Source organism: Hirundo rustica, chromosome 5 (genome assembly GCF_015227805.2).
Source record: "Hirundo rustica isolate bHirRus1 chromosome 5, bHirRus1.pri.v3, whole genome shotgun sequence".
NCBI lineage: Eukaryota > Metazoa > Chordata > Aves > Passeriformes > Hirundinidae > Hirundo > Hirundo rustica.
In genome coordinates this window covers 45,602,773-45,623,312 of record NC_053454.1, presented here as the reverse complement: position 1 = coordinate 45,623,312, position 20,540 = coordinate 45,602,773, and the positions used below count along the sequence as shown (strand labels likewise).

General features: G+C 37.1%; 1 protein-coding gene across 2 annotated transcripts in view; it reads right to left on the bottom strand.

The window, feature by feature from the left end:
- Positions 1 to 1,369: 1,369 nt before the first annotated feature.
- TLL1 (tolloid like 1) overlaps positions 1,370 to 20,540 on the bottom strand; it is a 64,015-nt gene continuing 44,844 nt past the window's right edge. For both annotated transcript variants that reach the window (XM_040065391.2, XM_058420607.1), the window contains 5 exons: positions 16,918 to 17,043; positions 15,454 to 15,581; positions 10,255 to 10,468; positions 5,069 to 5,319; positions 1,370 to 3,388 (listed from right to left, as the gene is read on the bottom strand). In XM_040065391.2, coding sequence (XP_039921325.2) covers positions 3,254 to 3,388; positions 5,069 to 5,319; positions 10,255 to 10,468; positions 15,454 to 15,581; positions 16,918 to 17,043 — 854 coding nt within the window. In that variant the 3' untranslated portion in view covers positions 1,370 to 3,253. The remainder of the gene's footprint in view (positions 3,389 to 5,068; positions 5,320 to 10,254; positions 10,469 to 15,453; positions 15,582 to 16,917; positions 17,044 to 20,540) is intronic.

The following is a 20,540-nucleotide window of genomic DNA, read 5'->3' as shown; positions in this document are numbered from 1 at the left end:
TAATACTCAGCACATCACAAGCTCTTTATGCAGTTGAGAACTTAACAAAATGCTCCAGGAAAAGTAATTTAAATACAGCGACTATGCCACAGTCAAAAACGTTTGTGTCAAATAGGAAGCAGAACAAGTATCATCTTCACCCTGATGGGAATATTGCCAGTAAATGCACTGTAACTAGATCTCAAAGCTGGAACTGCACATGAGGATAACTCACACTGCTTTCCACAATTTCAAAAATCAAAATAAATTATTTTTTCATTATTTTCTTATTGTTAGGCTATTTATAAGGCGTACTTCCCCTATAAGCGAGTTTACTGCATATGTCATTTTTCATTACATCAGGAAAAATCTCCTAGGACTTGTAAATAGCTGTATTTTAAATAGCATCTGATATCACCATGAGGCACTGACTAGGATCACGGCCAATGAGAAGATAGAACCCATATGGTCCATTTATCATCGAGATAATCAGTAAGAACACCTTCTGCATTTTCACCACTCTGAAGCATATGAGAGCTACAAAGGAATAACCAATCAGATAAATAAAGTCAAACTTTGTACTTAAAGTTATGGCAACTAATTTTCTGACTCCGCATATTCCATGTGAAAAAATCCCAGAAATGCTGTGCTCAAAAGCAATACTTTGATATGAAAATAAAGTATCACCTTCCACAGGGTTTTAGAAACACACCATAACATGCTGCCCCCAGGTCCAACCTCTTCTCCACCCATTTCTGCTGCACTATTTAACATAGGACAGCGGGATTTATACAGGGGCCTGTATCAATCAACCACAACAAAAGAAATCTTTCAAAAAAATAATGATCTTGGCTCAACTCTGTGGTTATTAGAGTAATCTTGAGAGGAATAAGAAAGCCAAGTTGATAGAAAAGGAAGACTTTAGCAAACAGAGAAATAATATTAATGGGAGACCAGAACAAAAAAGTGGAAAATAGGGGAGCATGGAAACTTGCATTTGCTCTCAGCCTCAGACCTTCCCAGCTCCTTTTGACTAACCACGCCAAGGAGACACTGCTGCTGCTTGCTTTTCCTTTCAGAAATTCAAGCATTGGAATTCCACCCAGATGCTAAATTATGTAACAGCACCAAGAATACACATTTTACTTGTTTAACTTTAGTAATATGTCTGCCTGAATTGTGTAGTAAAAGACCTTTGAGAAAATGTTTGTAGTTCATTTCTTGAGCAAACACCCTGAAAAATGAGCCAAAAAGACAATAGAGCAGCATTATAAATACACAGAAATTATTACGTTTCTGAACTTCATACACACCAGCTATTTAAAAAGAAAAATATATATGAGTAACAACAGGGCTGTTAAAACAAGCAGAGACCTATACAGACATTTGGTTTTTATTTTTATAAAAAAAGTCAGATTTATTAGTGCCAATGTATGTTCATAGAAGGAAACAAAAACTAAGCTAATTTGAGTAGCAACTTACATCAAAGGATATCAAAATAATATTTCTTGTAAGAGAAACATAATATTCATTTAAACTTGATTCTTGCAAACTAGAAGTCCTTGTTGTCTGTCTATGAAGCCTTTAAAGAAAAGTTGCTACAGTCAAACAGGGTCCCGATAGAACTTGGCACATAAAGAAACAATTCCACATTCACCCATACTTCTCACTCTCCTGGAGCACTCATTCATACAATACTTACATAATGCATATACATTATGACTAGAGCCATGTATGGCCTAAATCACATAGAATATCTCAGTTCTAAAGGTAACATATCTCTACGTCAAAAGCAGGTCACTGTATTTACAGCAGATGATCTCTCTCTGCAGATGGGGCCTTTGCTTGAAGATGCTTTTGTTAGTGTATGCTAAGATGCTCGAGTTGTCAAATTATTTATCAAATTAGAAGTATATCTACAGGAAGATCTGTCTGTGTGCGAGGATTCTAAGGCAATAATAGTAGTTGTTCCACAGGAATAGGACTGCCATTGCAACCTGCTTCCGATCGGAGCAGTAAAGCCTTCCTTCTCCAGATGCAGCCAGGTACAGTGAGACATTCATGATCTGCAAACAGTTGGCTCAAAAATCTAGAACTTCTCAGTTTGTTTGGTTTTTTTTAATGTTCATGGAATAGCACCATAGGAATTCACAATTGATATCAAAAAAATCCTGGGTCTGTTGTTTTGTTTTGCTTTTTTCACCATCATGGATAGTCTTACCCTTACCAAAAAAAAAAAAAAAAACCAAAACCCTAACAAAAACCTCTTTGGGAAACTTGTCTTTTGGACACTACTGCAGCTTCATTTCTAAGTAACTGAATCAGGCAAATAGCTCATTCACAAAAAAGTCCAAAGAAATAAAGCGTATCAGTGGTTTCAAATGTACTGCTGAAAACAAGTTCAGTAGGAGGAGTTTCAGATGGTCCTTGACCATTTCTCTTTCTCATGGATACAGATTTTGATTCAGGTTTTCACTTCAGTCTCTTTCTATATTCAGTGCAAAATAAGAGCACATCATCCAAGATAGCTTACTTAACCAGTAAGCCAAACATTTTCAGATGCTTACACCATTACAATCCAGTCAACTGGTGACTGGTTACTAGTGGTGACTGATGTAACAGTTCAGACTTCTCAGTCATTAGTAAAACAAAATACTCTATAGATCAGTTACATTTCAAAAGTAGGATTTTCCAGTTTCAAAACACAGATAACCTGATAGGACAGGTGAATTTTTAAAAAATACAGAGCAATGCAGGAAGACCTTCCCATTTTATATCCTCTTTCAAGTCCTTGTACATGCCAATATGCAGGATTCAAAGTCAAAGCAACTAGGTAGAAGTACAGTATTTTGAGTGTGTGACCTAAAAGAGCTTCTTTTCTTCCTAGACACCATACAATTGTCAGAAGGAAGAATGGTCTGCAGGGTCACTGGCCCTGAATGAAACTGATTGAATCCACATGCAGTTCTAGCAAATACTGGACCATGAACAAAAGCTTTTATATTCTCCCTGCATGCAAAGTCCTTTCACAAGCTCTGCTGAGACAGTCAAGTATGGAGCCTGCACATCATCATCTTGACTATTCCACTGGGGTAGGTGATTTTCTTCTTGTATTTATTTCAGTCTCTGGTCTTATAAGTCAGCATTTCAACTGAACTTATATTAAACATTTGTGCTAATAACTTCATTTTTTTTTAAAAAAAGACACACTTTCCTTCCTTTTCACTGCATTCTTTCTTTCTCGCTCTTCTTTTCTGGCATAGAGGTTCTTCTGTTATTTTTTGGTGTGCATGCTATCTGGATATTTTATACTTCTGTATCGTATATGAAATCCTTTCTTGTTGATTGTATCATCAGTGTGAAAGTGAAGTAATAGAGATTCCCCTGCTGAATAAATTTCTTCTGGTGGCTAAAATAAATGAACAAGGGAAAAAAAAATTGTGAATGAATACATGGAGTGGACAGATAATTTTTTTTTCCTTATGAATATTTCTCATTTCCTGCGACACTTCATCATGTAATTCCACTGTGTCTCATATGATCCTGTCTGACATCATCAGACAGAATAGCTCTATCTCATTGTGCTCTCAATTATAGGTTAGGAATTTCAGAGGCAGACTGAGGAAATAACCTAAACTCCTAGTTTTTCTCTAGTTCTGTTGGAGCAAGAAAGTGATTAGGTGAGACCATATACAATATTCTAAACTTAAATAAATGATAGAGGCCAATACCTATTTTCTATCTTATTCTTCGCAGTAATCATGGTTTAAAATTTAAAAAGTTTTAATAAAACTCCTGTTTTATTACTGAAGCACACTGATCAGATGTATCAGCTGAGCTACTGAATCTTCCTGCTAAAGTTGAGATGCTGGTAATATGTACTAACATACATATTTTTCCCATTCCAGTTTGTATCATTTTGCTTTTTATTTTCAATAGCTTTTCTATTTAATTGTATCTATCCTACGTGGCATCTGAAGCCATTCATTTACATCTTATCAGAACCAAACCACCACCACCAATACTCAACCATTCCACCCCAAGCCCCCAAAAGAAGAAAAGAATTCAGCCCATTTTCCTGTTTGCTGCCCTTTGCTAAAATATGGTAACTTGCAAAGAAAAATATTGTTTTGTATAAATTAGTAGATTTTAGAATCAGTTGTAGAATTTCCCTTAGAATTCATCCCCTGCGGCTCAAGTGGAAGCACCTTTTGTGGATCATTAGTGTTCAAAAATGCACAAAAAGGACTTAAGCCAGTTTACAGGTAACTTGTTTGAGTAACTAAGATGTTTGATCCAGCTCAGAGGCTGAAAAAAGTGATACATAATTACTTAAGGGCTTCTGTAATCTCATGTAGAGTCTTTGAAGCCCTTTATCTAGGCAAGGAGTATATGAACAAACATGCGCTTGCACTGGCACACATATAAAGAATTGATGAGGACTTGTGTGATCATTGCACCAGTTTTCACAAGGCAGGCAGCCAGCAGACCAATGCAAGTCCAAAATGAGAAATAGGATACAGCATTTTCAGGGTTTCATCTGGTCAGTTTCCTCCATGTCCCACAGTTAAAATGTGTCAGAATGCGTATAGGATTTCACAGTCTTCTTAAGGCCCATATTAATCACCCAAGTTAGGAGCACATTTTTTTTCCTAAAATCAGACTTGAAAGTTGATGAGTAGATCATAAATACTTCCCAGCTGCCCCTCCTACTGTAAAATGTGGCTTCTTTACAATTCAAAGAGCTTTAATGTGATAACTTCCAACAATGGTGAATGTAAGGAAAAAAAAAAGCTGCTAACTTTTCTTTGTGTGCTGATAAACATGCCACTGACAGCTACTTAAAGCTTAACATAACATTACAATATTTTGGTAAAAAAATAGGTAAGAATATTTATCGATAAAAATATTTCAAGAGAGGGATTGTACTACAAGCCTGCAAATTTATACATTAAAATCTGAAGCAGATAATCTAGTACCTTCACAATAAGGTGTAGTAACTGAATCTCATGAGCCTTAACTTCCTCTGCCCTACCATTCTTAATCTTTTTGTAGAAATGAAAAATAAAATTTATAACTATTTACTTACCCCAGATCCACAAAATCGACCAAGTCTCTCTGCTGCCTTATCATGACCATCAAAAAGCTCCACGTAATCGTAGCCACAGTCTGCCTCTTCCTCAACCTCGAAAGTCTGGAACATTAACTCGACGTGAGAGCCGCGCTCGGCCACCAGCAGCCAGTCGCAGTCTGCCTGGACTGGGTAGTTGTTATCACCAAACTGAGCGTGCGAGTACAGGTCCTTGGGCTTCAGCTCAGCTTTCAATCGGCCACCACATTCTAAGTGGAGGGAAAAAAGATGAAGAAGCTTATTCAGTGCAAATTTGTGTTTTCTTTTCATAGATGCCCAGTTTCATTCTGGCTGAGTGCATTTTAATGCCCCAAGCAGGTTAATCAAGCTGAGATCTAAGTACTACACTGTACAGATATAACTCCATCATTCTGAGTTTTATTACATAAATTCTCTTTTATAACTAGAGAGACTTGAACACAGTTCGTAATTTTCAAGTGAAAGACAAAGACAGGGAATGTGGCTTAAGCAGTACGACAGTCTTTGGGTAGGCACTGGAAAGGTTCCTGTGGCCAAGACGGGCTGTAATGGTACCCACACTTCAGTGGTGATGCTTCCACAGGAGTTAATGACATCATTTGCAAGAGATAGGGGAGGTTCAGCTCCAGCACACATGTAGTCAGTGACTAAGTGCAAAACTCTTTTTGTTTCACGCTAGTGTCAGCTTTAACTGTAACATGGCACCTGGAGAAACATCTCAATACTAAACACCACTACAAAGCTTTCTATCTTGTTTGCTGTGTAGTTCATGAGAAGGCCTTTCTCTGAAAAAGAGTGGGCTGGGAGAAAGCTGCTGCTACCAGAGAAAGCTTTGTAATGGAAAGACTTGTTCTTGAGGCAAGCCTTTGGCGGCAGATCTGTGTCTTTTGTGAAAACCAATATTTTAGCATAAATCTCTTTGTACGAAGTTGAATAACAGATGTTGAGCCTTAGAGCTTGTTTATAATAGCTCAAAGAGTTCAGAATTTAAATATGAATTAGCTTTAGTGTGTAGGTGAATAAGGTATACAACAAGTAAATAAAAGTGTTATTAAAACCCAAAGAAGAACAGATGAAAATTGTACTAAGGAGAAAAAAATGCATTGTTTCCACAATGCAGCATATTTCCAAAAGGTGGGTGCAGGCTTTTTTACTTTACATATACAAAGATTTAAATATAAACAGAAGAATTTAGTTTTGGTTTCTCATCAAAGAACAAATAATGTCTTACAGTACTTGATAAAAACTTCAAGTGCAAATGAGCTTGAACAAAATATGGAGATGCACAATTTTAGATTTAATTTTTATAAATAAACAGATAATTTTATCTGCATTTAAAAATATGCAAATATTATTGATTTATCACTTTCTAGCAACCTGAAAGAAACGGCAAGATTCAAATATTTCTAAGCTTTGGTGAAGCGACACTTTGAATTTTACTTCAAGGATTCCACCACCACTAAACATGACCAATTGCACTATTATATTGTGAGGAGTCACATTTCAGCTAAGAGTTAATAATGGTAATGACCAAATCCTTACTCTTTAAAAAGTGTTTTTTTTCTTAATAGGGAAATGAAGGAATAAAACCAGGAAATATAAATTATGTAAGTAATCCGTTATGCATGATCAGTTCAGTCTGAAGTTTTGTGCTCTTAAAGAACAAATAGGAGCACATGATAAAACATCGGCAAGAAAGATAGTTCAAACAGTTATTTCTCATTGATATCGTAATTTACTGGTTTTTTCCACCTTATTCTGAATTTAATTTGCTTCCTTTTTTTCTTTTTGTGTGTGTGTTTGGTTGGTTGGTTGGTTTGATTGGTTTTTTGTTTGTTGGTTTGGGGTTTTTTGTTGTGGGGAGAGGGGGTTGTTTGGGGTATTTTTTTGTTTGAATGGACTCTTGCCAGTATCAGGAACATCTCCCTGCCTCAGACACCAAACAGCTGCAAACAAGAAAGCATTTAATGAACTGTCTGCATTCTTTCCCTCTGCTTGCTACAGAGGACAGGAGCTTAAAGAAAAGTTGTAGCCACACAACCACAGAACATGGCAATTCCTGTTCCCCTGCTCTTGCCTCACAGACTATAGCCTCATATTTTAGAATAGAAATTACAACCCCAATTTTCAGTTTCTCAAGAATTAAGCTGTAGTTTCAGAAGTCTACATCCAGCCTGCACAACGAGGCACTGCACTGGGACGTGTGGGACAGGCACAGAACAGAGCAGAGCCACGCAGCACTGCTTGCTTAGCCTTGGCGAACCCCATTGTGGTTTCCATGAAGCTCTGCTGTAGGCAGGATGTGTGCCTCTGACCGTAAGGAAATATGTCCAGCTTGTAAAATAATGGTGATCTGGTAGCTTCAGTGAAAGACTCTAGAGCATTTGAGGCACAAAAACCCTCTTGTGTTTGATTACCTTTCTGGAGACTTTCAGGCTTCTTAAGAATACAAGAACAAATTAAGCAGTAGTTTCCTGTTTAACAAACTAGATAGCTGGGAAAAGCTTAAACTCACGCCATCTGAACTAACAAAATGAGATTATAAATTTGATTCAGCACTCCCATACTGAATTATTACAGCTATTTTGGAAGTAACGCAGGCCTCTAAACTGAGCGACAACTGAGATACCCGAATTTGTTTGAGACATCCTCCCAACACTGACAGATATGAATAGGACCTACAGTAGATCTGCAACCTCCTGGAGCAGTGGCTGGAGGCCAAGCACCATAAATGAAGCTGTCCAGGAGGGAGAACTAGATGTCTGAGTTAGGGCAGACAGATCACTCCCTGAGCAGTTATGCTTAATGTTCTGTCAGGAGCATTTTTATGAATTCCTCTTGGATGTGTTATGCCTTTTCTGAGAGGGGAAAATATGACAGAACCTCCTTCTAAAACTGTGTTGCACTTCCAAAACAGCATAAGTTTTGCTCCACCCGAGGAAGCCTTTCAATCCAGTTTATTTTTTTTAAAACTATACTGTATTTGTTGCTACATTTTTATCCTGTTTTCTGAAATATTAAACGGAAACTTGGAAATTGGATAGCTCTTCAAGCCAAAAAGTGTCATAGAAGGGAAATCAATATCATCAACAGCATCTATTGGAATAATAAGGGGCCATTAAATCATGAAGATGGCAGGAATGCAGGAGCAGAGACAGCTCTGTCATAGAATCCAGCTACTCATTCACTGCAGTTGTGTTACACCAGTCCTTTCAGTGAGTTCTGCCAACGTGTTCCAAGTGATGGGAGCAGCTCCTTCAGCACTCCCTGTCTGTCTGCACAGCTAAGCAGGATTGAACACAACCTTGTCTACTTCCACTGCACACCATGAATTATTTTTTTCTAGAAAAGATGAACTAAGGGAATACAGAATCCTCTGCCCGTACACTTGTTGCACATCTGTTCATTCACATGTGCCCACAGCTCAGAGGAAAAATTCTCACAGATTTCTCACAGAACATCTGTGTTTGGCTCAAGAACGGAGGAATAGGCTGCAAGACCTGAGCTTTCCCTCATTCAAACACTACCTCCAGGTACAGGCTAGTGATGAGGGTTCATCTCCGGGAGCAGTCTGTGCAACAGCAGCTGAGAGAAATAAATGTACTCCCTTAAGGAGGTAAATATTTTTGTTTTCTATAACATTCTTAGAAACTGGGTAGATTTTATTTTTCTCAGTTTCTCATAAAAGCACATGCTTGTCCATGATATGAACATTTCTATATTTCAAGTACATAAAACTCAGCAGATATGAGGGAAAATTCAGCAAGTCATAACAAAACTTGTAATCTCTAGAATTTAGGGAGTATACATCTCAACTTTGTTCACATACTGAACTGCTCCAATTCTGAAAACTGAAAGTGAGGACAATAAATGAGACAGCAGCTTTACAACACATGTTCTAGCAGGAGTTCTGACCTTTAACTATATACCCTGAGGTAATTAAAAATTGGTAATTATTACTTCTATCTAATTTTGAATTTAAAAGAAAGTGTTAATCTAGTAGGGAAAGCAAAACATTGCATGCTTGTGGGAGAGGATTTTCCACAAGTAAAACAAACTAAATTACAGGTAGCTAAACTTTTCACTTTCACCCAGATCATAAAGATTTCATATACTGTTGTCTACTGTCTTTCTCTGAAAGGGAAACTAAATTACTAAAGATTTTTTGGAACAAATCAGAAAGAAAAAAAGACAAATTTCCAGCATTGATATATATGAGGATTTTTTTAGCTGAGCATTACACATCAACTTGATGGATACCTTGGGTAATATCATATTACATTAACAGTGACTCATCAACTTGATTATTCTATTAATAACGATTACTTTTCATTAAATCTTATCTCCTAGCAGATATATTTATGAAATATTTTCTGAATTATCTATTGCTTGGATAAATAAGAACGAACTCAGGACAGTAAAGACAGACATTATAATTGAAGATTAAAATAAAGGTTAAAAAACCCCAAATCTCCCTGTTTTACTGCAGGCACTGGATGTTCAGAGCTTCAGCACTAGAGGCCACTGTAAGCCAAGCAACATCAGAAGAAAAATCTACACATTGAAAATGTCCCAAAAGGTCTATTTATGCAATTACAAACCACTGTTTCCAACTTCAGTGACTTCTGTCAAACAAGAAAATTGAATGGTAAATATGAAGAACATTATATTCTAAAGGTCCTAAGTAAGTCTTCAATGTTGTTTTTTTTCTTATTCTTCTTTTCTTTGTCTTTTCTTTTAAGCACTACAGGAAAGAAATATCTGTTTACATGAAACCCAGATTTTTGTTTAAGTTAGAACAGGAAATTAATGGAGGTGCATCACATGTCGCAGTTAAGTGCTGTCATTACAAATACAATGAAAAGATATTCAACCTTTTATGATCTCAGTCATGAATCCTGAGGAACCTCATTTTCTTATGTTTGTTTCAACACTTTTTTTATTTCTTACCTATGAAAGAGAGACAGGGAGAAAGGAATATCTAAAATATTAGAGAATACTTCCTGCAATCTCAGACTTTTCCTAGTGGGCTCAAGGCCTCATTACATACATCTGCTACATCTGTGAACTCATCCCATTCCTAAAAAAAACCCCAAAACTCTATGTATCTACCACTAAAGAGCAATGGGAAAGCTATTAGTAAAAAGCACGTCCTGATTTCTGACCTGTAGAGTGAGTTGCTTGGAAGCCTTTTCTTTGAACTGATGCATCAGAAATAAAGCGGAGAAACATTTTGTTTCCAGTAGCAATGAGAGGATCTGGTATTTTACTGCCACATAAGCGACCCAGGATTGGCGATTTTTCACTTTCACCATCAAACACTTCCAAGTGGTCATAAGCACATTCTTGATGTTGTTCTATTTCAAATTCATTGAATGTCTAGGGGGAAAAAGAAAAAAGTAAAATTACCCACTGTGGGACTGCATTTACACGGTACATATATATTTTAATATGTTTTAGAATACAAGGATGCTATTAAAATTACAGATTTTACATTACTACAAGCCTGTAGGTAACTTATTAATCTTGAGAAAGTGAAATAAAAGACAATGAACTTCAATAGTGCATCATCTTTCATGCAAAAAGGCATTAGAATCTTTATAACCAACTACTACCTATAAGAGAATATTAATTGTAGAATACTGCTGCCTTTCTGCTGAATTTGCACTGGTTTTAGGGTTATTCCAAATTTCACAGAGCATTCAAAACAGCAAAAGGCAGAAATTATTGTTTCCTTGTATACTTGAGGATTGATTGAAACATCTGCAAAACATAAAGGCTCCCACCCTGCCCTTTTTTAAAACCTGCATTGCACTACAAATAACCCCCTGAGAATGACTTTTCCACATGAAGGTTTAGGCATGAAAGTTTTATTTTCTCATCTATTAGCTAGAAATCTATTTTTTATTATTACAACTTAATGATGTTTCAGGCTTCACCCTTCATGCTAATTTCACATTTTTTCCAGCAAAAGCACTACAAAAAATAACAAAATTGTGTTAAATGTTCATTAGAACGAACTTCATTTCCAAAAAGTGTATGCCATGCCTGACAGAAACTGTTAACACACATACAATACCTGCATTTCAGGTACAGCAGAGTGTCTTCCATGACTAGAATGATATAAACAAACTTATTTCAAGGGGTCACCTAAGATTTTTCAGATCAGACTTTTTGACCAGGGCTAAATTTCAACAACAACCCTGAAGCTTAATATCTGGTAATTTTCCCCTCATGTAAACACTGTGAAGGCAATATACATCTTTGTGAATTTTGTGTAGTGTAACCTACAATTTAAGGTGAAATTCAAAATCTATTTTGTTCAACAAATTAGCATAAAAACAACAAGTACACATGCTGTCATGAGTAGTCATGTAGCTGACTGTTCATTAAAAAACAAAGCAAAACAAACACAAAAACAGAAAGCCCCAAACAAAACCCTATAACGTAAACAGGATTAAAAAAAAAAAAAAACCCACAAAAAACAAACAAACAAACAAACAAACAAACAAACAACAACAACAAAAAAACACAACCAAAAAAACCCCACAATTAAAAGGAATAAAATGGAACTATCAAATACTGAGTTAATATCAAAATAAAGCATTCTCTCTGGTACAGTAAACAAATCTGATCTACCAAATCACCTGTGGAACCCTGAGAGTGTGAAATGCTATGATAATTTATATCAAGAGTTGACCTTAAGGATATATATACAGAGCTAACACAAAGTTTTTTCCCAGAGAACTTAAATATTCAGAATAACGCTTGTTTTTTTCTGAAGAGCTGCGTGATGCAATGGATGCAGGTTCATTTCACTGTAAAAGTTTGGGGTTTACATTAAGGGACTGAAACTGCAGAGGCAATGAAAACAGCTGTACAGCAGTCACTCCTGCTGCTCCTAGACTGTGGTCAGCCATCCTACTGTTACGATGCCAACTATGTGTTATTTATACCCAAATAAAATCTGATGGATTAAGAAAACCCCAGAAAGCTGAGAGACTAACTCTCAGTAAGAGAGTTGGTTAAACAGAGTATTGAGTTAAGCCAACTTGGAATCAATGGGAGCAATAAGCATGATCCAAGAGGAGCCTGCAGAAATTAATTTTCTTTTAGAGGAAAATTATGCCTGTTTTGTTCCCTTCTTGCCAGCATGAAAAACACCCCAACAAAACCAACATTCTCATATCATATCTCACTATGAGCTGTAAGACACACCTATTTTTTTAAATATTTGACTTTTCACTGGGATTCCTGAGGCTGCAGAAGCACAGTACATGTTATATTGTGTCCCTCAAACATGACCAGAAAGAAGTCCTAGATCTGTTGTGGGTATAGCAATCGATTCTAGCAATTCCAAAGAGAATGCAAGGAACTTGCTTTTTAAAGGAAAATCAGATCTTAATATGCATATTGTCTTTAAAAATCTCAAAATGCCTGATATTTTAAAACACCCAAAGACAGTCCCCATTTTTTAAAAATCAGCCAGTTCCTTGCAGGTTTGAAAAAGGAGAACTGTCACAAATTTCCCTTAAATATAACTGAATAGTTGCTGCCAACAGAGTTCACAAATGATCTAATAAAGTTGATAGCATAATTAAATCACACCCTCTCTTCCTGGAATAAATACTTTTGAACTCCTACCCCACCATGACTATTTTAACCCCATGTGATTTGTCTCCATAGTGTTCAGAAATGTTACATATAGCTTCTGACCATCCAGCCCTTTCTATCTACACCGCTCAATCGAGCGGATATGTTGGTGGCACTTATGGACAGCTGCCTGGATGGGGCACTTCAGTCTGTCTGTGATAAACATCCAGCTGATTAACTCATGAAAATCAGTCTCTCTACTATGCACATTTTCAAAGCCATCTTTAGCTACATGTTTCATTTAAAAGTTCTGAAATGCATATCCTTTTTTTCTTTTTTTTTTTTTTTTTATAGGCTACTTAATTGTGCCTAATACTTGAATTTAGCCTGTTCAGGTAGAGACTTTTCTTTGATGAGCAGAGTGAGGGCAATCACAACAAAAGATTAGTTTCTATACACACACCTCTCTCAGAAAAACGCACAGCCCCACAATTCATGTGGTTTGTTACCATGAAGTAACTAATTCCCTTCTTGCTCAATTTGAAGGAAAAAAACTATGAAAAGGAAACTTAAATACAGTGTGAAAGAAGAAAATAATGATCCATTGTGGAATTATGATATTAATATTATTGAGCTGGGACCTTGCTGTACTACACAACTGAAAGACATTGTACACACAGAATTTAGTAATTGATCCTACTGGCTTGCGCAGAAGAGCAGATCTCAGACTCTAAAATCACGGAGGTATTGTTGAAAATTCTACCTAGTAAAATTCTGTCTATTTTTCAAATTCCATTGGCAAAAAGGATTTAAAAAACCCTTTTGTTTGTAAGGTAGACCATGGAATATTTTGCTTAAGATAACCGAATGTTGGGATTTTGCCTGCTGTGGGTATAAGTATTGGAAAAGCTTTTACAGTAGCATGCCTATACCTGGCTGGCTTTAGTTTATTCAGCCAGTATGAAGAATACTTTCTCAGAAGCAGCAGTAGGTAGGAAGGCTGTGTGAATTAGAAATCTATTTTTCACCCTTGGAATGGACAGAGCACATACACAACTCATTCTCCACCACCACCACCCCCTCCAGTACAGTTCAACTGTTTTACTTTTGGTGAACAGGGATCAATACACAATCCCACATCAGCGTCAGTAACAGGCGTTAACCCCAGGCAGCAGCCAAGCCCCACACAGCTGCTTCCTCACTGCCCCACCAGTAGGACTGGGGAGAGAATTGGAAGTGTGAAAGATAGTAAACTTGTGAGCTGAGACAAAGATATTTTAACAGGAAAAGCAAAAGCAGCACACGCAAGTAATGTAAAACAAGAAATTAATTCACTGCTTCCCATGGGCAGGCAGGTGTTCAGACATCACATGGGCCCCATCATGTGCAATGGTTACTTGGGAAGACAATCACCATCACTCCAAATACTACCCCTTCCTCCTTCTTCCCCTGGTTTGGTATCCTGAGCATGATGTCATATGGTCTGGAATTTCTCTGTGCTCAGTTTGGGCCACCTGTCCTGGCCATGTCTCTCCCCAACCTCCCATGCACCCCCAACTTCCTTGCCAGCAGAAAAAGCCTTGGTTCTTCTGTGTCAGCCTGGTCAGCAATAACAAAAACATCTCTGTATTATCAACACCGTGCAGCACAAATCCAAACCACACCCCCACACCAGCCACTGTGAATAAAATTAACTCCACCCCAGCCAAAATCAGGACAAGGACTTAGGGTTTGGCTAAGGTCAGTAGTTATGAGATTGCAATATACCTTTCATCCCTGCATGAGTTTTGGCTATTCCTTCTACCTCTGACACAGAGACATCTTTCTCTTTAACTTTATTTGCTCCAAAACAGTTGAAAAATCAATTTATGAAGTCTGAATATATGTAAGGCTAGCTTTTATTGTGGCTGTCCTGCAAATAAGCAGCATAAAAAATACTGGGGCTGAGCTCAAAGCAAAAACCCCATGGGCAGGACTGTGCCTTTGGCCTCGTACAGAGGCTACATAACCTCAGTAAACCTGCAAAGCTATCTAAGCTCTGCTAGGCATGTGTTTGGACACCAGCACTGTCCTCTGCCAGCTGGACACAAAATTCACAAATCTACTCTGGGCTGCTCTTCTACTTATGTTAAAACTCGAAACCACTTTTAAAACTCGAAACAACTTTTAAATGACAAATCCAGATTCTCAAGGTTTTTGTATCATTTCCTGCCCTGAAAAAAAAAAAAAAAAAAAAAAAAAAACAAAACAAAAACAAAACAAACAAACAACCTCCCCCCAAAATACAAACAACAACAACAACCAACCAACAACAACAAAAACAAAACCAACCAAAAAAAAAAAAAAACCAAAAAAAAAAAACAAACCACCAAACCACCCACCAAAACAGGAAAAGGTGTGTGTAGAGGACTGTTCATAACTCAAAATTTTGCTTTTTCTATATATTGGAATTTGTGTTAGTGATGTCTGCCATATTTGCCAAAACTGCACAAGTTTTATGAGTTGCAACAATGATATAGTAAAATCTGACAGGAGTAAAATGTTCCTCCTGCCTTTACTGTACTGAGTATTTCCAATCACCATAAGCTTAAATCACAACTCTACGACATTGAGTAATCCTTGTTGGCCAGAAATGGACAGGAGTCAGCAAGCTTTTAAAATAGTTTACCTCTGGGATGCAAACTGACAGTAACGTTTAGTAACAGTTTCGTATCACTGAGCACTGATTTGATGGAAGGAAAACTAAAAAGGAAGGGAAGGCAGAGACTTACCAGTTTGACCCTCTGCCCAGGGGTGGCACTGATTTCCCACGTGCACTCCTTCCTGCTGGGATACTTGTCAGGCCAGTTGGGACTCGTGATGATGCCGTTGGGACTGTGGATCTTCTGTTCACACTCAGCTGTGCCAACAGTGATAGCATCAGTTAGTCTGGGGGTCTGCATTCAGAGGTAGTCAAAAAAGTACTATTTTTTGTCAGGGCAGCCACTAAGTGGAAAGGAACTTTAGGAAGATAAGCAAGCATGCTTCTCAGAGTCATGTTCTCCCCCTCAGGCATGCATTTCAGAGCATTAACCCAGCATGTTTTTTATGGATTGTTGTGAAACATACCCTGTTGTTAACAATGGGTGGCTTTTTTTTTCAGAAAAACGCTTATATCGGAATAAACATAAGAAAAATATTAAAAATCAATGAAGTATTTTCCTATTCCCCCCATCCTACATACAAGTGTGGAAATCCATATGAAGTCTCACTACTCCAACTTCAAAAGAAATTTCTCAAATTTTTTTTTTTTCTCTTCTTGGTAATTTTCACTGCAGCTACAGAGCAATCAATTCAATTTGTAAACCACAGCTTCTAGGTATACGTGTACATAATGTAAGAACAGTTAAGACTAAACTGTGAATATGTACAAAGAACAGCTTAGTCACTGACTTTACAACTAAACCACAAGTATCCAGAACTAAAAGAAGGCATTTTTGCATTTAGTTTAAACAATCTCAAAATGCTTTCTATCAGAGAATTATTTGACAAAAAAGTTTTAGAGTAGGCAAAGAGCATTCCAAAACCAGTGAAAATTAAAATGATTCACAAGGGCATGTCCTTCCTGAGATTAAATCCATGCTAGAAAACATTGAGACCTTACAGCAGCTCACATGATATTGCACACTTGAGGTTCATTTGCAGAGAACTTAAATTCTACTTAAGTCCCCAAACCCATTCTTTTCTTGAAGGTAGCCACACCTTGAGAGAGCCAAGAGGAAGAAAGATGCATAGGGCTTTGACTGCAACTTAGATTGTCTGAATATGTCGTCTAAAACAAACCCAGAAATGGTAGGTATGGTTTCAACATGGCTGTGAGGAAACTAACTGCTACTGATAGCAGCAAATCACAACATTAACAGGCTTCTCTCCAGAAACTCTACCCCTGTGTCTAATACAGCCTTAGATAAATACTTTATCAGAGCTTTAAATATTCTCTACTTCACAGAACTACTGAAAGTAGCACTCTGTGCCAATGATCCCAAGTTTTCCAAACTTCATTCCTGTGGACCTTGAACTCAGCCCACACAAGTGCTGGGGACGGAGGGGAAGGGAAAGGGGAGGTATGTTGTAGTGTTTAAGCCCAAATGTCTAAAACCCCATTACCAAGAACTATTCTCCTTTCTTTTGTCTGAAAGGACACATGCAGAAACCTTTCTGCAAGACAGTTGTGTAACCAGTGCCTTCCTACTCACCTTCTTTGCAGTCGTGTTTATTTTCGTGCAGCACAAATCCATTTCGGCACTGGCAGACGTAGCTTCCTACTGTGTTGATGCACTCGTGCTGGCAGCCACCATTGTCCTTTGAACACTCATCCTTGTCTACAAAATACACAACAAGCTCAGGTGAACACACAGCTCCCAGCAGATCTTGCTACTAAGAGGAGCTCAGAGCCAGAGGCCAGAGCAGGATAAGCCACAGCACAGTCACCCTTTGCAGTAAGGCATCTCCGTGGTGCCTTAGTTCCAGTCACTCTTAGCTCAGCCTGCAGCCTTGCACTGTGACACAGAGTTCCTTTCTAGGAAGTGGGAACTAGCTCCTAAGGGAGAAGAACAAACTAGCTAGTACAAAGGAGATGAGAGGTTCACCAGCTTTTACTCCTTCAAGTGATCTAGCTGGTAGAAGTTTCATAAATATCCAGTTTTATTTTAGTAAACAATGGCAGTGTAGTTTATGGATAACAGAAATTATTCCAGCTTCATGCAAATTTCACAGTTTAATGGTGGTAGCTTGAAAGAAACACATAAATCAAAAAAGCCTTCAACTTCTACACATTAAACTTTAAGAAGATAAAGATTTCACAAAAGTTTTTCTAATAAGTTGAGCTTTTTTCCCCATCAGAATGACAGCGTGCATTACTTTTAATGAATCTGGACATTATAGAACATGACAAAAAGAAAAACATTTCATTGAAAGAAAAAAAAAGAAATTGGCATTAGTTAGCTCAAGAGCTGCAGTATAGCATGCAGTTCTGTTTATTAACACATAATCCTTCAAAAGAGCTTTTAGTGTGTTAGAAATAAAGCAGAGAGTAGTGGAGGAAATATGACCTGTATTAAAGAGCTACAAATTCATTGCATGGACAAAAGCCAAACTAGATTAACAGGCTGCCATTGTAGCAAGAGGCCTCAGCTGCCATGTTTCTATGTCATTCAGCTGTTCTTGTTTTAGGTAAGGCTGGTCCCTTTAAAAGAGGTAGATTGCCTCTGACATGTACATACACATACATGCGCATATGAGTGCACATGTATATAACTATAAATGTATACACACACACACATATGTACACATTCTTAGATATAAAAATATATGCATATATATATGCATATATATATATACATAAACACCACACATATTAAACCTCCCCTATATTAAACTTCCCCTGCATTTTACTAAATGTGCCATTTCAATATGGCAAAGAGAGGAAGAAAAAGACCAAAGGAATTTCAGTCATCCCAGAGGTCTGGTTGTTGCAGGTTGGAATGCAGAGCATTTACGCCCTTCAGTCTTATTTACCTTGGAAAGCAGCAGTTAACATTATCTCCAAACAAGGCAACGTGATATTTCAAACTTCAGCAGGTACAGCAAGAACTTCTATATATTAGAAACCACTATGGATAATTTAAATCTCTTTTCATTGTCTTACTCATGCATTTTTTTCCCTGCCCTTACTGATGCTAATATTCAGTAACACACCAAAGGTAGTTTGCATCGTAATTGCATACACTTTATCTTCCCCTGCCAAAATTTATTCAGCACTTGACCCATTAACTTGCAGGTCTTTCCATAAAAATCAGCTTCTATTTATACTACAAGATGATAATGTGCATTTATAGGTAAATTCTGCAAGTCAAACCCAAGCATTCACTGCATTTTGTATTGTAAATCTCAAATCTGTTTGCACTGAAAGTTTCTGGAAGCTTTCTGCAAATGCGAACAGATCTGAAAGTTAAGAAACTTTTGAAAACATAGGCACCTCTTGGAAGCATACATTCAAAGAGATACTACTTGTCATTTTGATGATGAAAGGCATAGAAGCTCCACAATACACTATTTAAAGCGAGTCCCTAACAGAGGTAGCAAATCTATGCCATTTCAAACCGAAGTCATAATTTCGCAAAAGCAAGCACTATCATGAATTAATTCCACATTGCAAGTGAAGAACAGTAACAAGCTACTGAGAAATCAGAACTAATGTGAACAAAAGTCTGCAATATTTCCCTCCTAAGCATTAGTTTGTAATTTTCCACCAGAATAACAAAATAAAAGGAAGGCAAGCTCAAAATGCATTCAAATTAGGCTTTCAAGTACAGAGTAGGTGCGCAAATTCTAAATAAAAGCCCTGTCCATTTTCATCATCCACCGAACTCTGTGAAAACACTGAAGAGTATTTTAACATTAGATATGCTTATATTCTATAAAATAATCTCTTAAGAGACAAGTGCATAAGCAAATAGTCCCATGCTGGATGTCCTCAGAAATAAAAAAATGGACAGAAGGTAGAAAGGAGTTCTGGAACACATTTTAACTACAATAATTATTTGTACATAGTTAATCAAGGATGCAATGGTTGAACAAGCCTTCCTCACACTTCATAGTTGAGAACAGACTTTCTGTCAAATTGATTGCCCAGTTTAAAAATTTGTGAGAAAAAAAAAAAACAAACCCAAAACAATTAGTCTGTATTAGTTACAAGAACAAATGTTTTGCCATGTAAAAACAAAGACATTTGTTATGCTGACAGATGGAAATTAGTCCCCCCAATTTTATATGGATACTTTCTTTCTTTTCTCATTTCAGTACTCAGAAGAAGGAAAGATCCATTCTCAAGAAAATAATAGATTGAATCATTCTGAGGACAAATGGTCATACCTCTGAGACCCTCAGAGGCCACCAGTCTGTGAATAATACGTACTCGGCCTGAAGGGACCTGTATCAAGTCCTTGCAAGATTCAAAAACAAAAATTTCCTCTTTGCAGGCAGCTTTCTTGTCTGTGAAAAAAATGTACCAGTATGGCACCAGAGGTGAGTTTGTGTTCAAGGCTGGAAACATGTTGCTTTCTCTTTTTAACTGCTCAATGACTCACTACCCAAGAAAAGGTGTCCCAACAAACCTCATTTCTACATTACATCAAAACTCATGTATATTTCAAATGTCTACACAAAGAATCAATCATATTTATTTAAAACACTGAAGTAAGTCTGAAACTTAGGATCAATGGAAGCAGTTTAATATCAAACTATGACTAATCCTTAGGTTATCTTCTCAGAAAGATCACAAAAAAACCCCCAAGGGTATTTAAATAAATAAATAAATAAATAAATAATTATCTTTTTAGAGTTATTTTTTTAATACTTCTCTGGTCTTACAGGCCCAGCACTGTACTTAGTCCTGCAGGGACTTATTCCTAGGTCTTGGTCTTGTAACAAAAGCAGAAGACAGAGGAGGACATAAGACAGAGGGAGAAGAATGAAAACCTAATTATTGGAAGTTGTTTGTTTAGAAGCCTAATATCCAATTCCAAGAAGTTTTATTAAAAGGTTTTTAAGAAATAACATATAATGACACCCTAAGTTTCCACTCTTTATCTGAGAAACTTGATTGTAAATATACAACAGAGTCTCTGTATATCATTTAGATCCCTGCAGAGACTCCTAACTGAACCTTCTTCAGAACTGTCCCATCAAATGTAAATTTTACAGAATGCTAAAAAAAAATATTCTCACTTTCCAGTAGAACCTGTCTGGCTGTTAACACTATTTTACAGCCAAAAATATAATTACATGTTGTCTTGTATCAACATAAATACCTTCCTAA